The sequence below is a fragment of the Lutzomyia longipalpis genome, chromosome 3, assembly GCF_024334085.1.
Source record: "Lutzomyia longipalpis isolate SR_M1_2022 chromosome 3, ASM2433408v1".
In the NCBI taxonomy this organism is placed as follows: Eukaryota; Metazoa; Arthropoda; class Insecta; order Diptera; family Psychodidae; genus Lutzomyia; species Lutzomyia longipalpis.
Window position 1 is genome coordinate 6,939,679 of NC_074709.1, and position 22,947 is coordinate 6,962,625.

The 22,947-nt window shown below is 36.5% G+C and overlaps 4 protein-coding genes across 28 annotated transcripts in view; 2 read left to right on the forward strand and 2 right to left on the reverse strand.

Moving 5' to 3' along the window:
• The window catches only part of LOC129791722 (PDZ and LIM domain protein 3), a 29,446-nt gene that overhangs the window by 1,584 nt on the left and 4,915 nt on the right, over nt 1-22,947 (forward strand). For 6 of the 24 annotated variants that reach the window (XM_055830045.1, XM_055830047.1, XM_055830046.1 and 3 more), the window contains exons 1-4: nt 1,240-1,743; nt 3,883-4,031; nt 4,161-4,283; nt 4,531-4,732. In XM_055830045.1, coding sequence (XP_055686020.1) covers nt 1,627-1,743; nt 3,883-4,031; nt 4,161-4,283; nt 4,531-4,732 — 591 coding nt within the window. In that variant the 5' untranslated portion in view covers nt 1,240-1,626. Of the gene's footprint in view, nt 1-1,166; nt 1,744-3,882; nt 4,032-4,160; nt 4,284-4,530; nt 4,733-22,947 lie in introns of those variants that run through there. The other 18 variants (XM_055830032.1, XM_055830035.1, XM_055830034.1 and 15 more) reach the window with 4 other exon arrangements.
• On the reverse strand, nt 13,211-18,878 carry LOC129791720 (kinesin light chain-like). 2 transcript variants are annotated; one of them, XM_055830030.1, is made up of 3 exons: nt 18,639-18,878; nt 17,045-18,074; nt 13,211-13,984 (listed from the first exon to the last, which is right to left on the reverse strand). In XM_055830030.1, the coding sequence occupies exons 2-3, from the start codon at nt 18,047-18,049 to the stop codon at nt 13,454-13,456; spliced, it is 1,536 nt and encodes a 511-aa protein (XP_055686005.1). In that variant the 5' UTR covers nt 18,050-18,074; nt 18,639-18,878; the 3' UTR covers nt 13,211-13,453. The 2 variants fall into 2 exon arrangements, with proteins under 2 accessions (XP_055686005.1, XP_055686004.1); XM_055830029.1 differs by lacking the exon at nt 18,639-18,878 and adding an exon at nt 18,172-18,564.
• On the forward strand, nt 14,111-16,270 carry LOC129791724 (zinc metalloproteinase nas-4-like). The gene has a single exon (XM_055830059.1). It carries the CDS (start codon nt 15,463-15,465, stop codon nt 16,240-16,242), a length of 780 nt encoding a protein of 259 aa, XP_055686034.1. The 5' UTR covers nt 14,111-15,462; the 3' UTR covers nt 16,243-16,270.
• LOC129791721 (cell division control protein 6 homolog) lies at nt 20,807-22,936 on the reverse strand. The gene has a single exon (XM_055830031.1). It carries the CDS (start codon nt 22,576-22,578, stop codon nt 21,013-21,015), a length of 1,566 nt encoding a protein of 521 aa, XP_055686006.1. The 5' UTR covers nt 22,579-22,936; the 3' UTR covers nt 20,807-21,012.

The window sequence follows — 22,947 nt, forward strand, 5'->3', positions numbered from 1 at the left end:
GAGGTCTTCGTGATCTTTATCTGCTCCTTGAATAACAATTTAGAGAAATTGTAAAATACCTTGTCTAAAAATTAAGAAAACATAAATGAAAATAAATGGCAAAGAAAGGTTTATTTCTTAAGAAACTTTCTCTGATTAAATAGAAGATTTTTCTGATTAAATAGAAAATTTTACTGACTAATATATTTTCTGAGAATTTAAGAGAAGAAAATGTTTTAACGCTAAAAAAGGATTAAAAAGAACGTCTAAACTAAACCATTTTAACGGCTATATCATTTTAAATTGGTAGTTTTTGAGGATTTTCTTTAACCTTATTTTTACGTTTGACATTTCTCTTCGAAAATTTGGCGTTTTTTTTAAGGTTTCTTCGTCATTAGACATTTTCTTTTTCAACATTTGACAATTCTCTTCTAACGTTTGACAAGTTCTATATTTAATTATTTCAAATTTTTTACGCATTTTATAGCATTTAATGTTCCTAACTGTCGCTCGATATTTCTTTCCAAACGTTTGACGTTCTTTCTCTAACGTTTCACAATTTTCTCTTCATTTACTGTATTATATTTTGTTCATTAATATTTTTCTTTTTTCTATTGTAAGTTGAAGACAGTTCTGTGGTCTATTGAAATAATTTGTAAATATCTAAATATCTTAATATCTTTTTCTTTTAATATAACATTTGACAATTCTTATCTAACGTTTGACGCTTTTCATAACTTCTGAAAATCCTTTAAACTATTATCGATCTAGAAAACTCTTCAACTCTCCTCATTCCACATTTTCAGAGAAAAACTCGTTAAATTTTAAAGACTTTCCTCTTTTGATGACCTTTCTTTTGGTCTAAAAGAATTCTTTTATGTGAGATTTTCTCAGAATTTCCCCGGAATTTCCCTTTTTCCCCCAAAATTTGACTATAAACACATTTTTCGTGGCGCTGCTTTGCTTCTCCAAACAATTCAACGCTCGTTTATTTTGGAGAAATGTTTAAGAAAATGGTTTAATCTTTTGTATCATTTAACTCCCGCGCAATGGATCATCTCCGTTTGAGAGTGAAAGTTTCCGTGTTTACAACTGCATGATCCAATCTCTCCTCCCTATTGTGACACAAATTCTCTGGCACGTCGCAACTTCCTGGCATTTTGGGGAATTGAATTTGAACGAGATGTGGTGATCGTGTGCTATGGCGGGAGGGAGAAATGCAATTGACTTTTGGGATGCTTCGACTCTGTCCGACAATCACGTGGATCTTTTCTTTTTCTGAGGATGTGCGGCATATCACGCGAGAGAGTGAATGTTGCAGAGAGATGAAATTCTCAAATTAGTACACTGGCAGCTTTGCACGAAGAATAAACCACGCACACGGGGGATTTTTCAATTTATTAAAACTTTCTTCGCCAACGATCAATTTTCGGATCTTTCGTGTGGATTTTTTGGAAAAAAAAAAATTTTTTTGGAAAAAATAATTAAGAAATTCTGCGAGAAGTGCGTGAATTTGAGGAGATAAAAAAGTACCAGAGAAGTGATTAATTTTGAAAATTTGCTGGTGTAGCCCAAGTGGCTAAAATTAACGTCCGCCTTTTTTGAGTTATTTAGTTAGTTTAGCCGCAACGCAAAACGAGGGGACAAATGAGCCCCAAATTGAATGAATTTGTGGTGATTCTGCAGCGAGACGGTGCCAAAACTCCATGGGGAATCCGTCTCGTGGGTGGCAGTGACTTAGATACACCCCTCATCATCACAAAGGTAACATACCGCATTCATGCAAACACACAATTTTATTTTTATCCCCCTGCACACCTCACCTTGACACCATTACGAAATTGCAGTAAGAGATAAAAAAGAAAATTGCAAAATTGGGTTGATGCTAATTGCGCGCCTTTTTGTTTCCTTGAGAGGGCATTGCCTAAAGTCAAATGTGTGACTTTCACTAATAGGAAAATTCTCACATTTTCTTTTCATACTTTCGCCAATTTTTTCCTTCGCGCAATCTGCCTTACTTCACTCCTCATACAAACTCCCACTGTATCGTGTAAAATTTATTTATTCTTTTGCGAACAAAAAAAAACATTTACAAAACATTTTCTTAACAACTCGCGCGCGAGAGATCAAGAAATCTTCATATGATGGGAAAATATTGCAGATTTTTGCAAGTTTGCCCCAAATTTTAGCCCACACAGAGGCCATGATGATCATCATGATCGTGCAAATGAAGCGTGAAATTCAATTGAAATGATCCCAATTTATTTATCTTCAGTGATCGCGCATGATCCGTTGCGATCTCACCCGATTTTCCTGCGCCAATCCTCCCTGATTGATCTGATCATCGATCACCTCGATCACTGATCAATTAACGGCAAAAATTTGTATTACAAGCCCTCAAAATACAATCAAAAACTCCCTCGAGAGATCCCACAAAAAATGACCTGAAAATTCCCACCCAGACCTCCAGACTGTTTGAGCGAAAAAAAATCAGTCCGAACGTTGATCTTTCTGAGAAATAAAAAAAACTTTATTTTTTCCGAGGCGTGGAGTGATCCTCTGACTCAAATTTCGTTTTTATTCTTCTTCTAAATTCACGTCTGCGGTGTTTTTTCCCACTGTCTCGCGGAAAACAAGCGTGATTTTGTGAGACACGATCGCATTTCGAGGAAGATCATGACCTCAATGATTTATGAAGATCATTAGATAGGGAGATGAAAATTTCATCACGATGAACGCAAGAGAAAGAAAAACAAACAAATGTCTGATTTTTTTACCTTAAAGTTTGATAGAAGAGTAAATTTAATAACAAAATTTTAAAAAAAAATGTATAAAAGGCATTAAAGGATAGTGTTGTTTTTTTTTTTAATCTTCTATTATTGAAAGAATTTAAAAAATAAAATTTAAATTAAGGGAAATCATCCAAAGGGATGGAATCCACAATAATGGAAAAGATTTTTTTAAGTATTTTTTTCATTAGAAAAGAAAATCATCAAAACTGTTAGGATTTAAAAAAATCTAAACTAAAAGACAGATCTTTAAAATAATTTTTAAGAATTATGAATAAGAAACAATTTTTCTGCTAAATAAATATAATATTAGTTTTAACCGTTTTAACTTTAATATTTATAAATTCGTTTAAAAAATTAAATAAATATTTTCCTTATTTTCTTTTTATTTATTACTTCGTTTAATATTTATTTATTTTTTTATTAAAATTTTTACTTTTTCAAAATAATTAAAGAAGATCTTTTATTTTTAGTTTTATTCTTTTAAAATATCTTTCTTCTTTAGAAGTTTTCTTTATTTTCTGTTTCGTACCAAAACACTTTTTTCACACAATTCTTAGATTTTCATTTTCAAGTACCTACCTCTATCCCATTAATTTAAAAATTCCCATTAAATATTTTAATTTTATTCCCCACACACAGACATAAAAACTCTTTAAACATCAATAAAATCTGAGATAAAATCCGCGATAATTAACCCAATTCTATGGATTATGGATGCGTCTGAAAATAAATATTTCGCTCCTTCATGATCATATTCATATTTCTCTCTCCCATCGCGATCACCGCACGCTGCTGCAATGAAAAATGGCGCGATGGGGAAATCTTATGAATTTTCAGTGCGATTTTATTGAAAAACTAAACAAGCCCATCTTTTGGCATTAATCATAATGCGGTGCAATTTATTTTACAAAGTGATCCTCTGAGTACGCCTCAAGATCACTCAACTGACAAAATGTCGTAAATCAAGACGCTTATTTAATTGCTTTCCCTTTTTTTGCTAGGGGAAGTTTGATGGTGTAAATAAGAGAATAATAATAAAATGTATTTTGATAGCCAAAACGGAAAATTTCGCCTTGATTGTGATCGTTGTTTTTATTTTCATGTTTTGTAGGTGACTTTGGGAAGTCCTGCCTATGGCGAATTGGTACGCGGGGATATAATAACAAAGATTCAAGACTACGATAGTCGTGATCTTCGACATGAAGATGCTCAGCATCTCTTCAAAAATGCCGGCAATAAGATAAAAGTCGTGGTTCAGAGGTAAGTACTGATCATGCACCTGCGATCATGCACTGATCATTGCTGGTATTGAGTGCAGCACAAATTAATCAGAAAAAAAACTAATAAATCTACATTAAAAAAAATAAAAATAAATAAATCATCTCGTAGAAACAATGCAGTGGCCAAAGAGAGTCTTAGCAATGGATCATCGAGATGCTCATCGACTGTTCCACCCTTGAGTCCTGTTTCACAGCTTAGTCCAATTCCACAGCACATCAACCTACCATACAGGTATACACTGAATGCGATCAGACCACGATCGCGCTATCTCCCAGCTTCTCATCCATCTCTAACCGTGCTAACGCTTCGTATTCCCCTGCTAAATGATCACTGATCACCCCAATATACACCCCCCCTGCAATTCAATCGCAAATTCTGGTGCATTTGTGATGTTTCGAAATATTTCATTTTAATTTTGTGTCCATTTCTCTGCGATCGCGCTCGTATTTGTGTGTGGAAAATCACAAATCACTCGCAGAAATGTGTCCCCAGCCGGTGCGAGACATCAAGCTCCGTACGAGAGCCTGCCTCAGACAGTATTCCCGCATTACAATGAATCCGGCGGCTATGAGGCACCCCAGCTATCACCACGACCATCATCAACGGCTAGCTTCTCGCCACAACCATCGCGGGACTACCAGATGGAAGTTCAGGAGGAAGCCAACACGATCCTCAATCAGGTGAGTTTGGACGTTTCTTTTTATTCAAAATTCCCCCACAAAGTCTACCTTTAGGCGCCTTATCGATTCAAATGCCCAAAATACGTTAGAAAATCGTTAGAATTTCCCCCCAACGTCTCATGGAGGGACTCACTGTGGGCCTCCTCACTAAATGAATGATTACATCCAACAAGTGAGAGTACGTGATCGTTGTAAATTTATATTTTCACTTGCTAACTGGCACACAGCCAATTTGAATCGTAAACATGAAGCGCGCTGTTGAACTTATTCTTGTACATAGAACTTTTTTTTTCTTTAATGAAAGTGAGGGCAGCAATAAACAACGAAAAATATTTCAACATCCCATGAGGATTCATCGAGAGTGATTTTCCCTTGAATTTCACTCTTACACAATACATTAATAACCGCATCCTCTGCGCGCTCTCACAGAAGGAATTCAAGTGCTCTCTTGAGAGAATTTTTTTTAATGATTCTCTATGTATTTTTTAACACTTGGAGGACCCAACATTTGGCACAACGCGGAGGATCAAATTGGTAATAAGTACCAGTTGATAAAATATGCTCAATAACTAATTATTAATCAGTTTATTGAACAAGGATCGAAAGTTTCACTAATTTTCAATCTCCTTCAAGCATTCCTACACCGAATTACTAAATATTTAATTTAGAAAATCGTCACTGAAAAAAAATTGCGTAGAATCGATGCAAAATTGCCAATTAAAACGAATTTTTTAGCTACAATTTTACATAATTTATTATTGCGCCTAAATAATCACAAACTTTGATTCTTTAAGTAACTTTTTAATCACTTCCGGCAATAAAATTAGTCCACATTAATGATTTTTACCGAGGAAAAGTGAACAAGAGTACTTTATTTGGGAAATATGGGGAAACATAACCTCAAAACCATGGCAAAAATGTATGGGATTTTGACTGGTAGTTATTACCAATTTGATCCTCCACGTTGGATTCTGACTATGACCTCAATTATCTTCCAAAGAAAAGACTTTTCTCGAGATTTTCTTTCTGCTATCTTAAAGTAATTAAAATTCCCTACACATAGATGCTAAATTCATCGAGATAAGTCCAATAGATTTTATTCTGTGACGATTTTAAGGTTTCAATTGGTACCAATTACCAGTAAAGTCCTCCGAGTGTTAAGCAGCTCAAATTGTGATGATGTGAATGTGGAAATGAGATTAAAGTATGATTCATGTCCTGTGATGAGAGGAAATACGCAATATTTGGTGATTTTTTCGTGAATGGAGATTATGGGATCAATTATGGGAAAAATCTTTTATTTTCTTACAAATTGAAATGTTTTTAAAAGATTTTGACAGTTAATGTTTTTAAATTGTTCAATTGTCAGTCTAAAAGGAAAACAGGGGACTTTCTATTCCAGAAAACAGTGAGAAGGATTTTGAAAGAGCCATGGAAAAGTAATTTTTCCTTCAAAACAGAATTACAGAAAGAAAACAAACTATCAAAGTCTTACAAGATTTTACTCAGAATTCCAAAAAACTTATAACTGATGAACTGTAAAAAAAAAGATTTTAAATAGAATCGACTCTCATATTTGGTTATGATTTTTTTAACACTCGGAGGACTTTACTGGTAATTGTTACCAATTGGAACCTAAAAATCGTCATAGAATAAAATCTATTGAACCTATCTCGATGAATTTAGCATCTATGTGTAGGGAATTTTAATTACTTTAAGATAGCAGAAAGAAAATCTCGAGAAAAGTCTTTTCTTTGGAAGATAATTGAGGTCAAAGTCAGAATCCAACGCGGAGGATCAAATTGGTAATAACTACCAATCAAAATCCCATACATTTTAGCCATTGTTTTGAGGTTATGTTTCCCCATATTTCCCAAATGAAATGCTCTTGTTCACTTTTCCTCGGTAAAAAACATTAATGTGGACTAATTTTATTGCCGGAAGTGACTAAAAAGTTACTTTAAGAATCAAAGTTTGCGATGATTTAGGCGTAATAATAAATTAAGCAAAACTGCAGCTAAAAAAGTCGTTTGAATTGGCAATTTTGCATCGATTCGACGCATTTTTTTTCAGTGATGATTTTCTCAATAAAATATTTAGTAATTAGGTGTAGGAATGCTTGAAGGAGATTAAGAATTAGTGAAACTTTCGATCCTCATTCAATAAACTGATTAATAATTAATTATTGAGCATATTTTATCAACTAGTAGTTATTACCAATTTGATCCTCCGCGTTGTGCCAAATGTTGGGTCCTCCAAGTGTTAAAGAGAATTCTAAACTCTAAACTTTTATTCGTTTTATCCATTAATTTCAAATACTATATTTCTCCTGAAATTCTAACTTTTTTTCCTAATATTCCTACATTTTATTTTCAAATTCTCATGTTCTTTCCTAAATTTATTTTTTTTTATCATTTATTGAAAAGATTTAATGAATAATCTTTAAGAAAAAAAGAATTACCTAATCTAAAATTTTATCTGAAATTCTCAAGTTTTGTTCTACAACGTGATATTTGTTTCATTTTACCCTTAAATTCTTATGATTTATGTTGAAAATTAAACGTTTCATTCGTTAACTCGCTGATTTTTTTTAAACTTTTAACATTTTATTGTCAAGCTCTAAAATTTTATCTAACATACTCTGATTTTTTATTTCTATATTTGTAACGTTTAGGTATCAATATTCTTTACAAAGTTTCTTGTACCTAATCTCACAAATGCGCAATGCAGGAGACAATTAATCTGACTCATAGAGCTTTCTTCCTTTTGTCATTTCGAAATTTCTTCAATTTTTAGCACTTGATTCATTTTGGCTTGCCGCGTAACGTTATATCACTCACTATTACTAAACTTCTTTCCGTTTGGGCGATAATTTGCACAAACTTTCACACAACATTGTCGCTCTTTGGACAGCGGCCAGAGTCGTCGTAAAATCGCACGGACCAGCAATTCTGTGGGGAAAATCGCAAAAAAAACAAACCCACCACCCACTAATTAAGAGAAAAATAAAGGAAAAATCCCATGCACGATGCATTGCGGAATTTACTGCATCGACACTTGAAAATAAATCGACAAGCTGTCCCATTCAAGATGTCCTCCAAACGGGCTAATGTTCATTATTTACTGCAGACCGTGAGAACGAATGTTTGAGGAGACCTTTTTTTATATATTATTTCATTATCAATCTGATGAAAATGTCAGTGATTTTCGTAGGATGGTGGTAAAATGTAAAATCCGTGAAGAAAAAAAATCTCTCGCAGACTTTTCATCACAAACTCGCTTATTTTTGACTTGACGCTCTTTTATTTTTATCCTCACAAAACACATAAAACCTCTCTGGGCTATTTTTCTCAAAAAAAAATCTCCATTTTCTTTGGGAAAACTTTCTTCTTGAGATGGAAAAATCATGCCCTCCTTTTCAGGGCCATAAAAATTTCAACCTAGAAAGAATTTAATGGAAAATTCCGAGAAGACTTTTTGATGCAATTTCCGTGCGAGGGAAAATTATGGGGCTCCATCGCATTCTTCTCACGATGACGCTGATCGGTAATTGGACAACTCGCATGTGTTCAATGAAAATTCGCAGCTATTGTAAATGACTTGAATTTGATTTAATTTTTAATTCTGAGAAAATTTTCTTCCTTGTCAGCAAATTCTTTGAAAATTTTATTCAGCAAGCTTAGTTATCAATTCTCTCAGAAAATTCTTTTATTTTGTTAACAAATTCTTCTATTCAGTGAAAAAATTCTCATAATCAGCAATTCTTAAAAATCATTCAGATTTCTTTTTAATTCGAGCCGGAAATTAGTTCTATTCTGTAAAACAATAATTCATATGTTCGGTTAACGAGAATTTTTATTGTCAGCAAACTGTTATTATCAACAATTCATGAATTCTGCATGAGAGTTTCTTTGTTCTGTTAGTAAATTCTTCTATTCTGTCAGAAAAATCGTCTATTTTGTGAGTCAAATCTTCTATTCTGTTAGAGAAATCTTCTTTTTTGTCAGCATAATCATCTATCAGCAAAATCATCTATCAGAAAAATCTTCTATCAGCAAAATCTTTTATTCTGATAGCGAAATTTTCTATCCTGTTAGCAAATTATTTTATTCTGCCAGGAAAATCTTCTTTGTGAGCAAAATCTTCTATTCTTCCAGAAAAATCTTCTATTCTGTCAGCAAAATCTTTTATTCTGTTAGTAAAATTTCTATTCTGTTAACGAAATCTTTTATTCTGTCAGAAAGATGTTCTTTTTTAGCGTTTTTAGCAAATTCTTCTATTATTTTGTTCTCAATCTTTTTTTAAAAAAATCCAGAATTTTATTGTGTCGCCTAACGGAATAATTAAGAACTTTTTCATAGCGATTTCTACTCTATTTTCTGTCTAAATCTCACCAGATGTCATTCCTGTTCCCTTTCTGTTCAATAGACTCTGTGATCAATTTTCACCACATCTCTGTGTTGCTCACATTCAAATCTCTCACAGAGTAAGCCTCCTTCACCTACTCTGTGTGTTTTTATGTGAGCTTTTGCGATCGCCATTGCTCCTTTGGACGCCCCATCGTACTAAAAATTCCCACAATCACGAAAATTCGCGCATGGAGGTGTGAAGACGCGTGTGTGTGGGTCAGCTCAGTTCCTCCACGAATTTTATTACAACGGAAATTCAGTTGCTTTTGGGAAATTCACAGTGTCACAGCGGCTGAATTTCTCCACACACAATCCGGACCCCAAAGATCTCCTCGCTGAAAGAAAATCCCCCGTGAGATTCCTCCCTCGCACACAAATTCCGTGTAATAAATTTCGTTGAAAAATAAATTCTGAAAATAAATCCAAGAATTATTCTCTTCCACTTCTTGAGAATAATTCTCTGATTGTTTTTCAATAAATTTATAAATATTTTCTCATCAGTTTATTGGAGAATTTATTGCATAACACGTGTTGGTGTCATCGCCAAAAATAAATTTTAATTTTCTCCCCCAAGTTTCGACTCGAATAAATTTTCAGTTAAACGAAAAAAGAGATTTTTTCTTTTGAAGAATTTTTGAGAGAAAGTATTTTTAAATTTATTTTTTTGCAATTTATTGACGGTTTAACCCTTAAAAATTCATGTGAAAAAATATCCCTCAATCTGAAGGTTTTTGTGGTGCCAATTTGAGGATTAAATTCGTGCTTTGGAAAGTTCTAACAGCAACACACAAAAAAAAATGACGACACACTTCCCATACGGATATGGTCAGAGATTTAGTCGACACGGCGATGAGAACTTCGAAGCCCCAATTCAGTACCAAGTAAGATGATTTAAAAGAAAAAACTCCAAATTTCTTCACTCAAAGCTCTTTTTTTTCTTTATTCTTCAAAATGCATTTTTATTACATTTCTTTTATGAAAATTAATTAATATATTATTAGAAAAAATATTGCCGCGCATTTAAATAAAAGTGAGAAAAGCACACAAGAAATCACATTGAGACTTTTCTTTGGATTTTACGACTTTGCAAAATTTTCTTTTTTTCTCTTATTTATCTACTTTGCAAAAAAAAGGATTCATTTGTTAAAGCTAAAGGAGAGCTTTTGTGGGATTTTCAGTCACATTCGAGTGTTTGAGCAAAAACTCTTTTAGGCAGAGCGAGAGAGAAAAAAGCATTTTTGTATGAATTTGTGGGTGATTAAAATGTGTTCTTAATTTATATTTATTTGATCTTATAATTAAGTCATGAGCACACAGCTGACTATGAAGCTAATTCTCGCCCAACATATGGTTGAAAGTATTTTGGGGGATCAAATTTTAGTTTCCAAATACAGTTTTCGGTGTAAAGAAAATATTGTATTTGAAAGGAGTCTATTCATTTTTATTTCTGTCATAAATCACAGGACAAATAGCTAGGTAAATTCCGGAATAAGAAAGATTTTTAAACAGCTAGAAAACCCTTTCAAATCTTCTGCTGGAAGCAGCTAGAGAAAATGCGAAAATGCGCCTGTTTAGCTTCTTTAGTCCTTAGAGAATAGAAGCTACTGGCCACTGTGGCCAATTAGTTTTTTTTTAAATCATCATAAAATAAAATTCCTTTTTTAATTTGTCAAAATATTTGGAAAAACGTTTTCCTTTCAAAAAAAACTTAAGGATAAAAAATTTTAGATTAGAAATATCTTATTCTCCAGTGTTAAAATGTATAAAGCATATTAGGCCAGTAGAAATAGCGGAAAATGACCCCAAACTTTTAAATAAATTCGGCCTAGCCAAATTTTGCACCACTTGATTCATAAAAATATAAGAATTTTTTTTAATATTTACGTGCATGCTCTAAAACTTATGCTCATTTCAGAAAATGCGTTTGAAAAATTTTTCATACATTTTTCCATAGAAGGCATCGAAGCCATTGAACGAACCGGAACGAACATGCGACGTCGCTGAATTTCGTGTTCCGAAAAAGTATGATTTGACAGTTGAGAATTTTCGAGTAAATATTTTCATTTTTGTGGGGATTTTTTTTTGTGAAATAATGTATGTTTACTTATTATTTCTGCATTATCTCATGTAGGAAGTACTTTTTTTAATCCTCGTTATTATTTGTTGAGTGGAAATTGTAAAAATTATAGTATTTTATGTGGTTTGTGTGAGCAATTTCTTGGAACCCCCCAGTGACGTCACTTGTTCGTTCAATGGCTTTGATGGCTTCTATGGGAAAATGTATGGGAATATTTAAACGCATTTTCTGAAACGAGCATAAGTTTTAGAGCACTACAGTAAGTATAAAAAGGTTTCTTATAATTCTTTGAATCAAATGGTGCAAAATTTGGCTAGGCCGACTTTATTTAAAAGTTATTTTACTTCTCAGCTGGCCTATATGCTTCAGTGCTTCAAGAAATGATCTTTTCTATGACTTTAACACTTGGAGGACAAAACTGGTAATTGCTGCCAATTGGACTTTTTTAAACCGCCATAGATTAAAATCTATTCAACTCTACAAATTCTACATCTATGTGTAGCCGACTTCAAATACTATAAGTTGATTAAAAGAAAATCTGGAAAAACGTTTTCTTTATAATTGAAAATGAAGCTCAAAGTTTGAGGTTAGAAATTCATGTTTCTTTAAGTGTTAAAGAAAACATTAAGTTTTGCAATGAAATATAAATTTTATGCATTTAAACAGAACAGAAATAGATTAAGTGTGTGATTCAGGAATATTTTCGGGCAAAATTATCCTGGTTTTTTCCCTAATTAACCCCAGGAAACACGTAAATATCTATTTCAATATTGTTGAATGTTTTTTAACATTTTTTAAATGATCTAAAAAATATATTTTCTATACTTTTTGGAGTTTTCTCATGACAGGAATAAATGTGATTAGTCTCCTTTATATTTTTACAGCTTTGAGGATTAAATTCCAACCACCTGTTCCCCAAAATATAAAACATAAAACCCATAAAACAAACTAATAAAATACTGAAAAGAATAATCAATTTTCATGCAAATATTTAGTGAACTTTTCACGTAAACAATTCTAAGAAAAATAAGAGATTAATTTACCTCAAAATTGTTTGATTGATGATAAAATGATAACACAGTAAAAGCTATTTAAAATCATTCAAAAAAGGAGTTCATGCCCGAATGTATGAAGGATGATCCTTTATCGCAGAACAATTTTAACCCATCTCATCTTGTAGGGGAACATAAAAAATAGAAGAATCGCGAGAGAAACTCCCCAATATCCACTGGGATCACATAGAAAAGTTCAGTGATAGAACAGTCCGGGAAAACATAACCTCAATTTGGGAACAACATTTAAATGAATAGGAGTAACTCCATTGTGTTCGACCAGCGTGGCATCGAGACCTCTTGAGCTTCTTTATAACCTTCCCAACCTTTCCTGCCTACCCGAATGAAGATTTGAATGATTTTTGCTTCACTTCTGTCTTTCCGAACTTTCCGTCGTTGAGTTTTTTTTTCTCTTCTTGGAGTGCGACTCAACGACGGGAAGTCCGGAAAGACAGAAGTGAAGCAAAAATCATTCAAATCTTCATTCGGGTAGGCAGGAAAGGTTGGGAAGGTTATAAAGAAGCTCAAGAAGTCTCGATGCCACGCTGGTCGAACACAATGGAGTTACTCCTATTCATTTAAATGTTGTTCCCAAATTGAGGTTATGTTTTCCCGGACTGTTCTATCACTGAACTTTTCTATGTGATCCCAGTGGATATTGGGGAGTTTCTCTCGCGATTCTTCTATTTTTTATGTTCCCCTACAAGATGAGATGGGTTAAAATTGTTCTGCGATAGAGGATCATCCTTCATACATTCGGGCATAAATTCCTTTCCTTATTCAATAAATAATTTAAAAAAAAAATAATAACTCTTTTAATTTAAAGCTTTTTAAGCCTTCAATTGCAATCCTTTCTTACCTTATTTGAACGACCTTTAAAGCTTTCTCAAAGAAGCTTTATAATACTCTTAACTTTATGTCTTTGAGACATCTCTGAGTATTTTTTTTTCAATCTTTGGGCAATTTTATTTAAAGGAAAATTAATTTTTCATTGTTAATGTTATGGTTTTAAGTACTCTCGTGCTTTAAATACGTCCTTTGGTGAGGATTTTTTTGTGACTTGAATCTCATTTGATTGTTCATTCAAAAAAAAAGAAAGGAGGCAAAACTTTGTGACTTTGGTCACGACTGAAAACCCCAGGCAACTCCCCCAGGATCCGCTGTTCGAAGTAACACCAGTTCCTTACATATTCCCATTGAGACTTGCCGGGGGATTCTTCTCCCGCTTACCTGCCCGTAGGGGGTAAGGGGGATTCTTCTGACCCTTCATAGCCTCCATGGCGTCCTGTTTGCACCGCAGAACGCAATCCTCGAGCGTCTCAGCCGCCTCATACTTCCCCTGACGTCGATAGAGAGCCGCCAAATTTTTCAGTGTTGTCGTAACTGTTGGGGAATTCACTTTAGCCGCCCGCATCCATGCTCCGTGTTCCCCGAAGGGCGTTTGCTCCCTGTTGCGCTCCTTATTCTCCTCCCGTTCCTCCGCAATCTGCCAAATAACCTTGTTCTGCTCATCAACTGGCCCAAATTCCCGCTCATGTGCCCGTGTGAGAACTTGCTTGTACAGCGCATCAGCTTCATGGTACTTCCCCTGCTTGAGGTAGCAACTGGCCAAATTGTTCTTCGTCTTTGCCACATTCAAATCATCTGGCCCCAGGCGTGCCTCGTAGATCTTCAGTGCGCGCTGATAGTACAGCTCCACTTCGTCGTATTTGCCCTGTGCGCGCGCGCCAAATGTAAAAAGAAGAGAAACGATCAGCCCGTTACAAAAATAGCAAATTTTGTGCGCCCGAGGAGGAATTTATTGGAATTATGCGAAGAACATTCGATGACACTACGCGCTCTTCACCCACTTGTGCTCTACAACAGAGATTCTGGGTGAAGCACACAACCCATTAATCTCCCTTACACAGAGCTGCGCGGGAGTGCTGCTTCAGTCAAACAAATTAACTGCCACCAAAAAGTCTTTTCTCCAAAGAAAAAAAAATCCCCCAAATAGCTTTTAATGATTCTTGGAGCAAAGCCAGAGATTGTTTGACGATCTTCTCTTGGCCACTTGCGTGCTGTCGACATAATGGGATTGAATCAATTTGTCAATATTTAAAGCAAGATTTTCTCCTTTGCTTCGCTGCAGTTAATTAGAGAAGTTTTCTTTCAATTTTTTTTCCAATGAATGCAACTCCGGAGGGCTAAAGTTTCTTGCTTGAAAACTTTACAGTGCCTGTCAAAATTATTATAACCACCTAAAGCAAATTTCTAAAAATTCTTATTCATTGTTCTTATTAATTTAGGCAATAATCTATTAAATAATTCCAATAGAAATTAATTTTTTTTTTCAATAGATAATGATAAGTTGTTTTAATCAGTACGTTAACCCTTCCTTTTGACATGGTGATTGAATAAATTCAAAAAAAAAAACGATTGAATATTGAAAAGAACAAAAAGGTTGAAAATTAAAGATTTTAGCTAAATTCAAACGTTAAAAGTTTAAAATTTTAGTCTAAAATTAATTTAAAAAAAACTGTTCGTCTCTATTAGTCGTTACGTAGAGAATATAACCTCACTTTAAGTAATTATTCGTAAAAATCGAGGTAAAAGCTGTGAATAATATTAATTAAAGTCTTTAGGATCTTGAAAATTGTTGGAAATTACGAAATTATTATTCTCATTGTATAAGAAAGCACAGACAACTGAAGAAATGATCGAAAAATCAAATATCCGTGTAATACACTATGTGAGGTTATGTTTGTTGTACACAAAACAGACCCTGAAGCCCTCATGAATAATTTTCTTTACACCCAGAAGATTCAAGCCCACAAACAATTTATTTATTTCAAAATAAACAATTTTATTTAACAAAACACAGAAGAAAATAATTCAATCCACTCTAAAATAAACGAATTGGCGAATTTTTCAAATTCCGCTTTCACGCCATCAGGTCCTTGAAAAGTTTTCATCAAACAAACAAATCTTACCTCCTGGGAATTTCCTCACCACAGAGCACTTGACCAATAATGAAAAACGTGCTGTTCCCTTATCAAGAAGCGTGGATGCACTTGAAGGCTCTTCAGTGATTTCAGCGTCACTGAAAAACTCTTCATCATACTCCACTTAGCTTGCTTGATATAAAAGGCATTCCATTCAAAGGGAAAGCTGTCAGACTTTATTGAGAAGTCAAGTTGATTGTTGTGAACCATGAAGTGTTTGATTGTTCTTTCTGCCCTGGCAGTTGCCACTTTGGCTAGCCCCGTAGCCAAGTCAAACATTCTGATGCAGCCCATTGAGGAGATGGGAGACTACTTCCAGGGCGACATGGTTCTAACGGAATCACAGAGGAGGGCATTCTTCAACGGCAGGACAGACAGCCGTACTGGGCTTCTCAATGAACGTTTCCGCTGGCCAAACAACAACCTTGTCTACGATTTTGCCAATGATGTGAATCAGGAGCAGAAGGACTACATCGAACTGGCTCTGCGCAACATTTCAGCCTCCACCTGCCTCACATTCAGCAAGCGTACTAATGAGAAAGACTACGTGAAAGTCACCACATCATCCGAAGGGTGCTCATCAAGCGTTGGACGTGTTGGTGGTATGCAGATGCTGCGACTCGCAAACAACGAAGTTGGTTCCGGATGCTTCCGCTTTGGAACCGTCATTCATGAATTCATCCACGCCCTGGGATTCTATCACGCTCAATCGGCCTACACCCGCGATGATTATGTTCTCATCAAGTGGGAAAACATTCAAAAGGGCACAGAGTTCAACTTCGAAAAGGAGGACAGTTCAAAGACAACCATGTTCAACCTTGAGTACGACTACGGAAGTGTGATGCACTACAGCAATAAAGCCTTCAGCATCAACGATGAGGATACCATTGTTCCTCTGCAGGACGGTGTGACAATCGGTCAGAGGGAGAGGATGAGTGAACTCGATATCAAGCGACTCAACCAAATGTACAACTGTCCAGATCAATAAGAAAACTAATAAATCAATGAAGATTCAATGTTATGTTTCCAAAAATTTAGACTTTATGGCAAAAAAAGCACGAAGGGTGCTGTGAAACAAGAAAGAAAAGGAAGAAAACGAAGAACTCTTGTACCAAACTGCGATGTTTCGACAGTTTTTATTATCTTCTGAAGGCTCTGTTATAATTTATAATATCAAAAGTAAATTCTTCAATTTTTTCTAGAGCCCGAAGAAATCAATAAAAATCGCCGAAACGTCGCTTTATGGCGGGAAAGTTGTTCCTTTACATTTTTTCTGTGTATTATAAGTTAGTTAAAATTCCTAGAGAACGTATAATGTAAAAGATAACGACCGGTTTAAAAAACAAAGTATGAGAAGAAGAAGAATTCATATATATTCCTTCATTTCGCCCCTAATTTACGCGTTTTTGTGTTCTTATTTTAAAACGTCTTGGAAGATAATAGAAGGGTTAAAACGCGCCGTATTATTTGTGAGGTTAGAATACGAAAAAAAACGAGAAAAAAAAATATTGAACCACTCAATTTTTTCGAAATTAAACATAACCTAAAATTTTTGTTTGAATTTTTTTTATAAATACGAAAGATTTTTACGAATAATTGCCCTGCAAAGTTGCTTTAAATTGCAAAAATTGCAGACACAAATTCTTATAAGTTTATAACCTCTTTTTGGATTTTCTTTCGGTGTGGTTCTAATAATTTTGTCAGGCACTGTGTTGGGGCACTCCCATTTGCAGCAATTTCCTGCTCAATTGAATGAAAAAGCAACATTTTCAACATATTGTTCCACTCACCTGATTCTGACACAGTAGAGCCAGATTATTGAGCTGCTTCGCCACATCCGCATGATCTTTGCCCAGAACTTTCTCTCGAATCTCCAGGGCACGTTTGCACAGCGGCTCTGCTTCGGCGTACTTCCCGCGTTTCCCATAGAGAACAGCTAAGTTGTTGAGTGTTGCCGCCACGGCTGGATGATTCTCCCCGAGGGTCTTCTGTCGCACCTCCAGGGCATCATTGAGGAGACTCGCTGCCTCCTTGTATTTGCTCTGATCGCGGTAGACGAGCGCGAGGATGTTGAGCATTGTAGCCACATCGGGGTGATCTCTGCCACTTGTCTTCTCCAAATCCTCCAGGGCTTGCTTGCACAGCGGCACGGCGACTTCGTAGCGCCCCTGTGAGGCGTACTGAATGACAAGATTGTGCAGCGTACGGAGGCGCACGGGGATCTCGTAGCCCGTCACATTGGACATGTGGCTGTAGTTGAGATCCCCGCCCGATTGGACAGACGTCGTGTCCGAATCATTGCGCTCCTCTTCATTCTCTTCCGGGAAGAGCTCCACGACTGGATCACGACGAGACTTCTCCATGGCTTCCTCCGTTTCCTGATTCTCATCGTACTGCTTCACGGATTCCATGAATTCCAGATGCTTCTTCTGCTCCTCCAGCTGTGCCACCATTTGCTCGGAAACTTGCAATTTCTGCTGATTGTTGGCCAGCTCATCGCGTAGCCAGGCATTCTCCTGGCACAGGCGACGAATCTGCGTACGGAGTTTCTGCTTTTCAGCCTCAACATTCTGCAGATGAGCACTGAGAGCGAGAATCATTTGAGCTTCCCCAAGGCCCAAATCAATATTCTCAATATTCCTCTGAACCAAATCACATTTATCGCGATCCGTTGTAACGGTACGAACTTCCGAGAGGCTGGACATGAGTGTGAGATGTTCCACACGGAGTGCCTCCAAGCCCTGGAGAACGGTCTTTGTGTTCCCAATAATCTCTTCCTGCGTCATTTGAGTCATTTTGCCGATAGATTCGATCTTACGGCTGCAAAGAAAGAAAAAACCAAAGAGATCCCTCAGTTTCTGACCAGAGAGAGAGCCACAGAATCCCCAAGAAGACAAAGCGGCGCCAAACTTCTTACATCCTATAGTCATTGATGACCCTGGACATGGCCTTCGGTGCACGGAATCAAGCTACAACTAAGCAAGGAATCTACAAGTAAAGCACGTTGAGGGCAGTGCGCGTTTTCCGGGAGCTACTCTTGAGGAATTTTCCTACCACAAAACAACGTACAAAGGAAGTTATCGTAAAAATTACATAATTTCACACGAGTGACTCACTCTCGATGGCGTGAAAAACTACCACACGGAAAATCAATAAGGACTCTCTACGCGCCCCTTCTTGCACAAAGCCTATTCCGGAGGGGAAACTGCGCCGGCGCTCTCTTACCTCCTGTCGGCACATCATCCTCCACACCAACCACCAGCTAATTTGCCATGTGAAGTTAATCAACACAACCAACAACAGCAAATCCCACAGACTTCCTTGACATTCACTGACAATGAATCATCTCACCAATGGCCCAGCAGAGGCTGAAAAAAAACTCACCTTGCCACAGACTCCCGCTCAGCTGACACGCAATTCCCGTGTGGGTGTTCACAGCGGATCTTGGCCTGAATCCCGCAGCGACAGTCACGCACAGTGCACAAAAAAGGTTCCAAGGGATTCCCGCAGTACCCACAGACGCCCCAAAAACCTTCCGGAAACTCCCTTCTGGGCAATTTAGGGGGGCAAAGTACGTGTGCCTCCCACACAAATTCACTCTGTTGATTTTCCACCAAAATCCACACGAATTTTCACGACTTTTCAGGTATTTCCACGCGTGGGGACTTCACAAAAACTCTTCTCAATGAATTCACATCAAAACACCTCACAGTTTCTTGGGAAAATGCGCGAAAATAGGAAGAAAATCGCAACAAGTTCACGACTTTTTTGATTTTTTGCAGATGATGAATTTATCAAAGTTCGAATCAGATGGAGATGTGTTCGAATGGAATTAATTACGCTGGAGCACAGTGTAAAAAAAATATGAATTTTTTACGCAGAATTTTTTACATATTTTAATTCTTTTGCATTATTTTTTACAATATATTTTTCAATGAAAAATTATTTTCTGATAAAGAAAAAAAATAAGATAAGAATAAGCCCAATTTATAATAATTTCTTCAGATTTCTGTAATGAAATGTTTCAAAAAAAATCAAAATTAGGAAGTCTTATTGGATTTTTAGGTCCCATGAAGGTCTGTTCTGTTCTATCTGAATTTTTAGAATGAATTTTTTCCTATTTGAACATAATGTAAAATAGGCTCTATTCAGCGACTAAAAGCCTTTGAAATTCGCTCGAAATTTTTAAGTTTCAGTACTTGGTGTTCGCCACGAAGTGGAACACCAAGTAATTCAAAGAATTCAAGGATTTCTTGGTCGCTGAATAAGGCGTAATGTTAACGTCTTGAAAAATGACGCTAAGAAGATCTTGAATTTATAAGAAAAAAATTTGAATCTGGGAAAATCATCTTGGAAACTTTTTTTTTTTATTTTGCTCCAATTTTATTTGCAACTGTACATTCAGCAACACTTTTGACCAAGAAAAAGAGCTAATAAGCAGGGACTCGGATCCAATGATCCGGCCGTTCTAGAATATACAGAAAGTATTTTTGACTATAAATTAATCTTGGAAACTAAAATTTTTTTTAAAATCTTTTGTGTGCTAATTTTAATTAAAGTTGGAAGAAAAAAACTTCATTTACATTTTATATAATACTTTTGAAAAAAAAACTTCAATAGACAAAGAAAATTAGAATTAAAAGCAGAATCATAAATTAAAGACAAACTGGGAAGCATGCCAATTCAAGCTTTTAAATAATTTTCCTGATAAGGAATTTAGTTACAGTCACCATCTTGAAAAAAAGAACAATTCAAAACTATAATTTTACTATTTTGTAACTTTTATCAATCATATTCATTCGTTTATGTTTCTTTTTGTCTGAGAATGTACAATTTGCATTCAATCAGACTTTTTTATTGGAAATTATGAAAATAAACAATCAAAACACCTTGTTTTTGATAATAATACTTATCCCTGACCTTCAGTCAGCTCAGCTGAATTCATGCTGTCAAACAAAATTTCAGACATTAAACACACCACCCTCTTGTTGGTGGGAAATCCTCTTGTAGATTCATTAGGAATTTAATTCACTGAAATTCTCCCAAATAAAACGATATTATAACCAATTAACACTCGCTTTCATGCGGAGCCGTGCTAAAATGCAATTTTGTTGAGAAATAAGTGATGAATTTGCATTTGAATGTGCTAATGCAAAAAAAATAGTTCTCGATCCTCAAGGCTAGAATGGTGCATAATAATTTTCCAAGAGTCCATTAAAGTCATCCATTAAACCGAATTCTTGGATGCAGTTCAATATTTTCATTAATTTTCAAAATGGCTGATTTTTTTTATTTTCTTTTTGATTTTATTACATTATTTTACGCAATTTATTACATGGAGAGATTACATGAAAAAATGCTAAAAATTGTACCGAAAGGATTAAAATTTCAAAATTTTACCGTTAAAAACGACTTCTTGGTGGCTGCGAAGGAGTTCTCGAGGATTTTTTATTGAATTCTAGTGGGAATTTGCCCTATTTTCACGGGAAACAGTAAATTGTCCCCTTGGGGAATGTTCCCAGCTGATGGGGGATTAGTATAAATGCCAAGAATTCAGGCTATGGACAAGTTTATTTTGTTCACACTTAAATATTACAAGGATTCCTCTATGGTTGAGATGTTGCAATAAAATTAATGGATGGTGACTTTAAACTCATCTCAAAAACACACACATATTGTTAAAATATCGCGCATGAGATTTTCATTGATGTCGTTGGGCTATTTCTGGGGCGCGCACCTCCCACACCCTGACCGCCATTTACTTCTTGCCGAGACACGATGTGGCAGTGAGGATTTCTGCAATGAGTTGTTTATCTTTGAGGGCATTCGTCACGTCCTCCTCGTCCCACTGCAGGGTGATCCGGTGGAGTTTTGCCTCCTTCTTCCGCACAATCTGGACAATCCCACGTGTCTCCACGAGGGAACATAGCCCCGTGAACTCGCTCCTGTCCACAGCACTGATGGTCAGCTTCTCACAGACACGCCGATAGACCTCGTGGAGCCGCCCGAGGGTGATATCGCGATTTTTATCCTTCTTCAGGATCAGCAGAATGCTGCAAATGAGAATCTTCTGTTGCAGCGGAAAGACATCATCTAGATCCTCATTGAGTGTCTGGGAAGTCCCATAGACTGAGTTCATGACGTCCAGAACTTGCTTTGGAGCAATTGGAGTGTCAGGAGGGAGGAAATCCACACCGAGATCCTCGAGATTTAGCGGTTTCTCCGCACTGTGGCTCCTTTCTGCTACTTCAACAATCCTCCTGCCGATATCAAGTGCACGCCGCACATCCCCTGAGATTGCAGCTACCTTCCCAGCGAGAAGCTGAAGCGTAGCAGGTGGGAAGAGCCCGGAAACTCCTCCTTCTTCGAGTCTCTGTGTTAGAATTTGCGAGATTTGCACCTTTGTGTATGCAGGGAAGTGCATGAGACGCGGTTGGAGTTCACAGCGACTCTGTAGGCGTGTCAGGAGGCGATCTGTGAGATCCAGAGAGTTGGCAATACCAACGAGGATTAATTGTTTCGAGAACTTCCGGGGCCATTCGTAGATTGTGTACAGAACTGCCTGTTTATTCCCAACAAGTTGATCAATTTCATCCAACACAAGGAGGAGCATTTTATCCTTCATCCGCACCAGGGCATCCTCAATGGCCTGGAGGGAATCTTTCTCAGAGCGTGGGGCTCCTTTGGCACCCAATTCTGCGGAAATCTTCTTATAAACCGCCCCAATTGATGCAATTGACGTACAATTGACGTAGATCTTCTTGAATGCCTTAGACATTTCCGGGTCTGAGAGTATTTTGGTCAGGGAAGCTGTTTTACCCGTTCCCGGTGGTCCACTGATGTACAAACTCACAGATTTACGATCCTTCCGGGCTTCCTGGAGGATTCCGGTCAATTCGTTGATTTCCTTCTCTCTCCCAGGGAGATTATTTGTCGCTGAGCTATTTAGCATTTGTCTAGCTTTCTGATATGACGACACACAAGTCTCTTCCGGCGGATCTTCATCCTCCTCAGTGTCTCCCAGAGAAATGTTCTCAAGCAGTCTTTTGGGGGTTTCAACACTTACGTGATTTCTATTGAATTTCCCAACTTTCGGAGGGGTTGTGTGCTCAATTGATTCCCTCGAGGAGGTGTCCCTGACCCCGGAATCCTCGTCATCACTGGAAATTGCCTTCCTCCTCCGGGAACTCGTTCTCGTTGTTTTCTTCGCCAATTTCTCATTCTCCCTTAGCCGCGATGATTGTCTCCTCAAGTTTCCATTGTTCCCTGACACATCCTCCTCATCCTGCACTACTTTGGTCTTCCTGCTTCTTGTCTGGGGCATCACAATCACTTGATAAGAAAAATTTAGCTAAATAAATAATTTATTCTTCAAAACGTCAGTCAAAATGCGCGGGAAAATGCAATAACCTCACTTAATAGCGCCTCTAGTGGCGAAATTTTCCCCCTAAAACGATCACTTCAACGATCTTTTGCTCCCGCTTAGAATGACTTCTTTTTGGTTCAGAAGAGAACCCCAAAGAATCATTTAGTGCGTGCAAATGGAGAAAAAAAAACTTCCCACCCGAAGGCGTCTTTGGCGTCAGTGTTTTATAATAAAACGACCTAAAAATAGCCATGAAGAGATCATCTTCGAGTGATCATGTTTTTGCCAAAATGTGCCAGAAATAAATTTGATTCTCTTCTCTCCCAC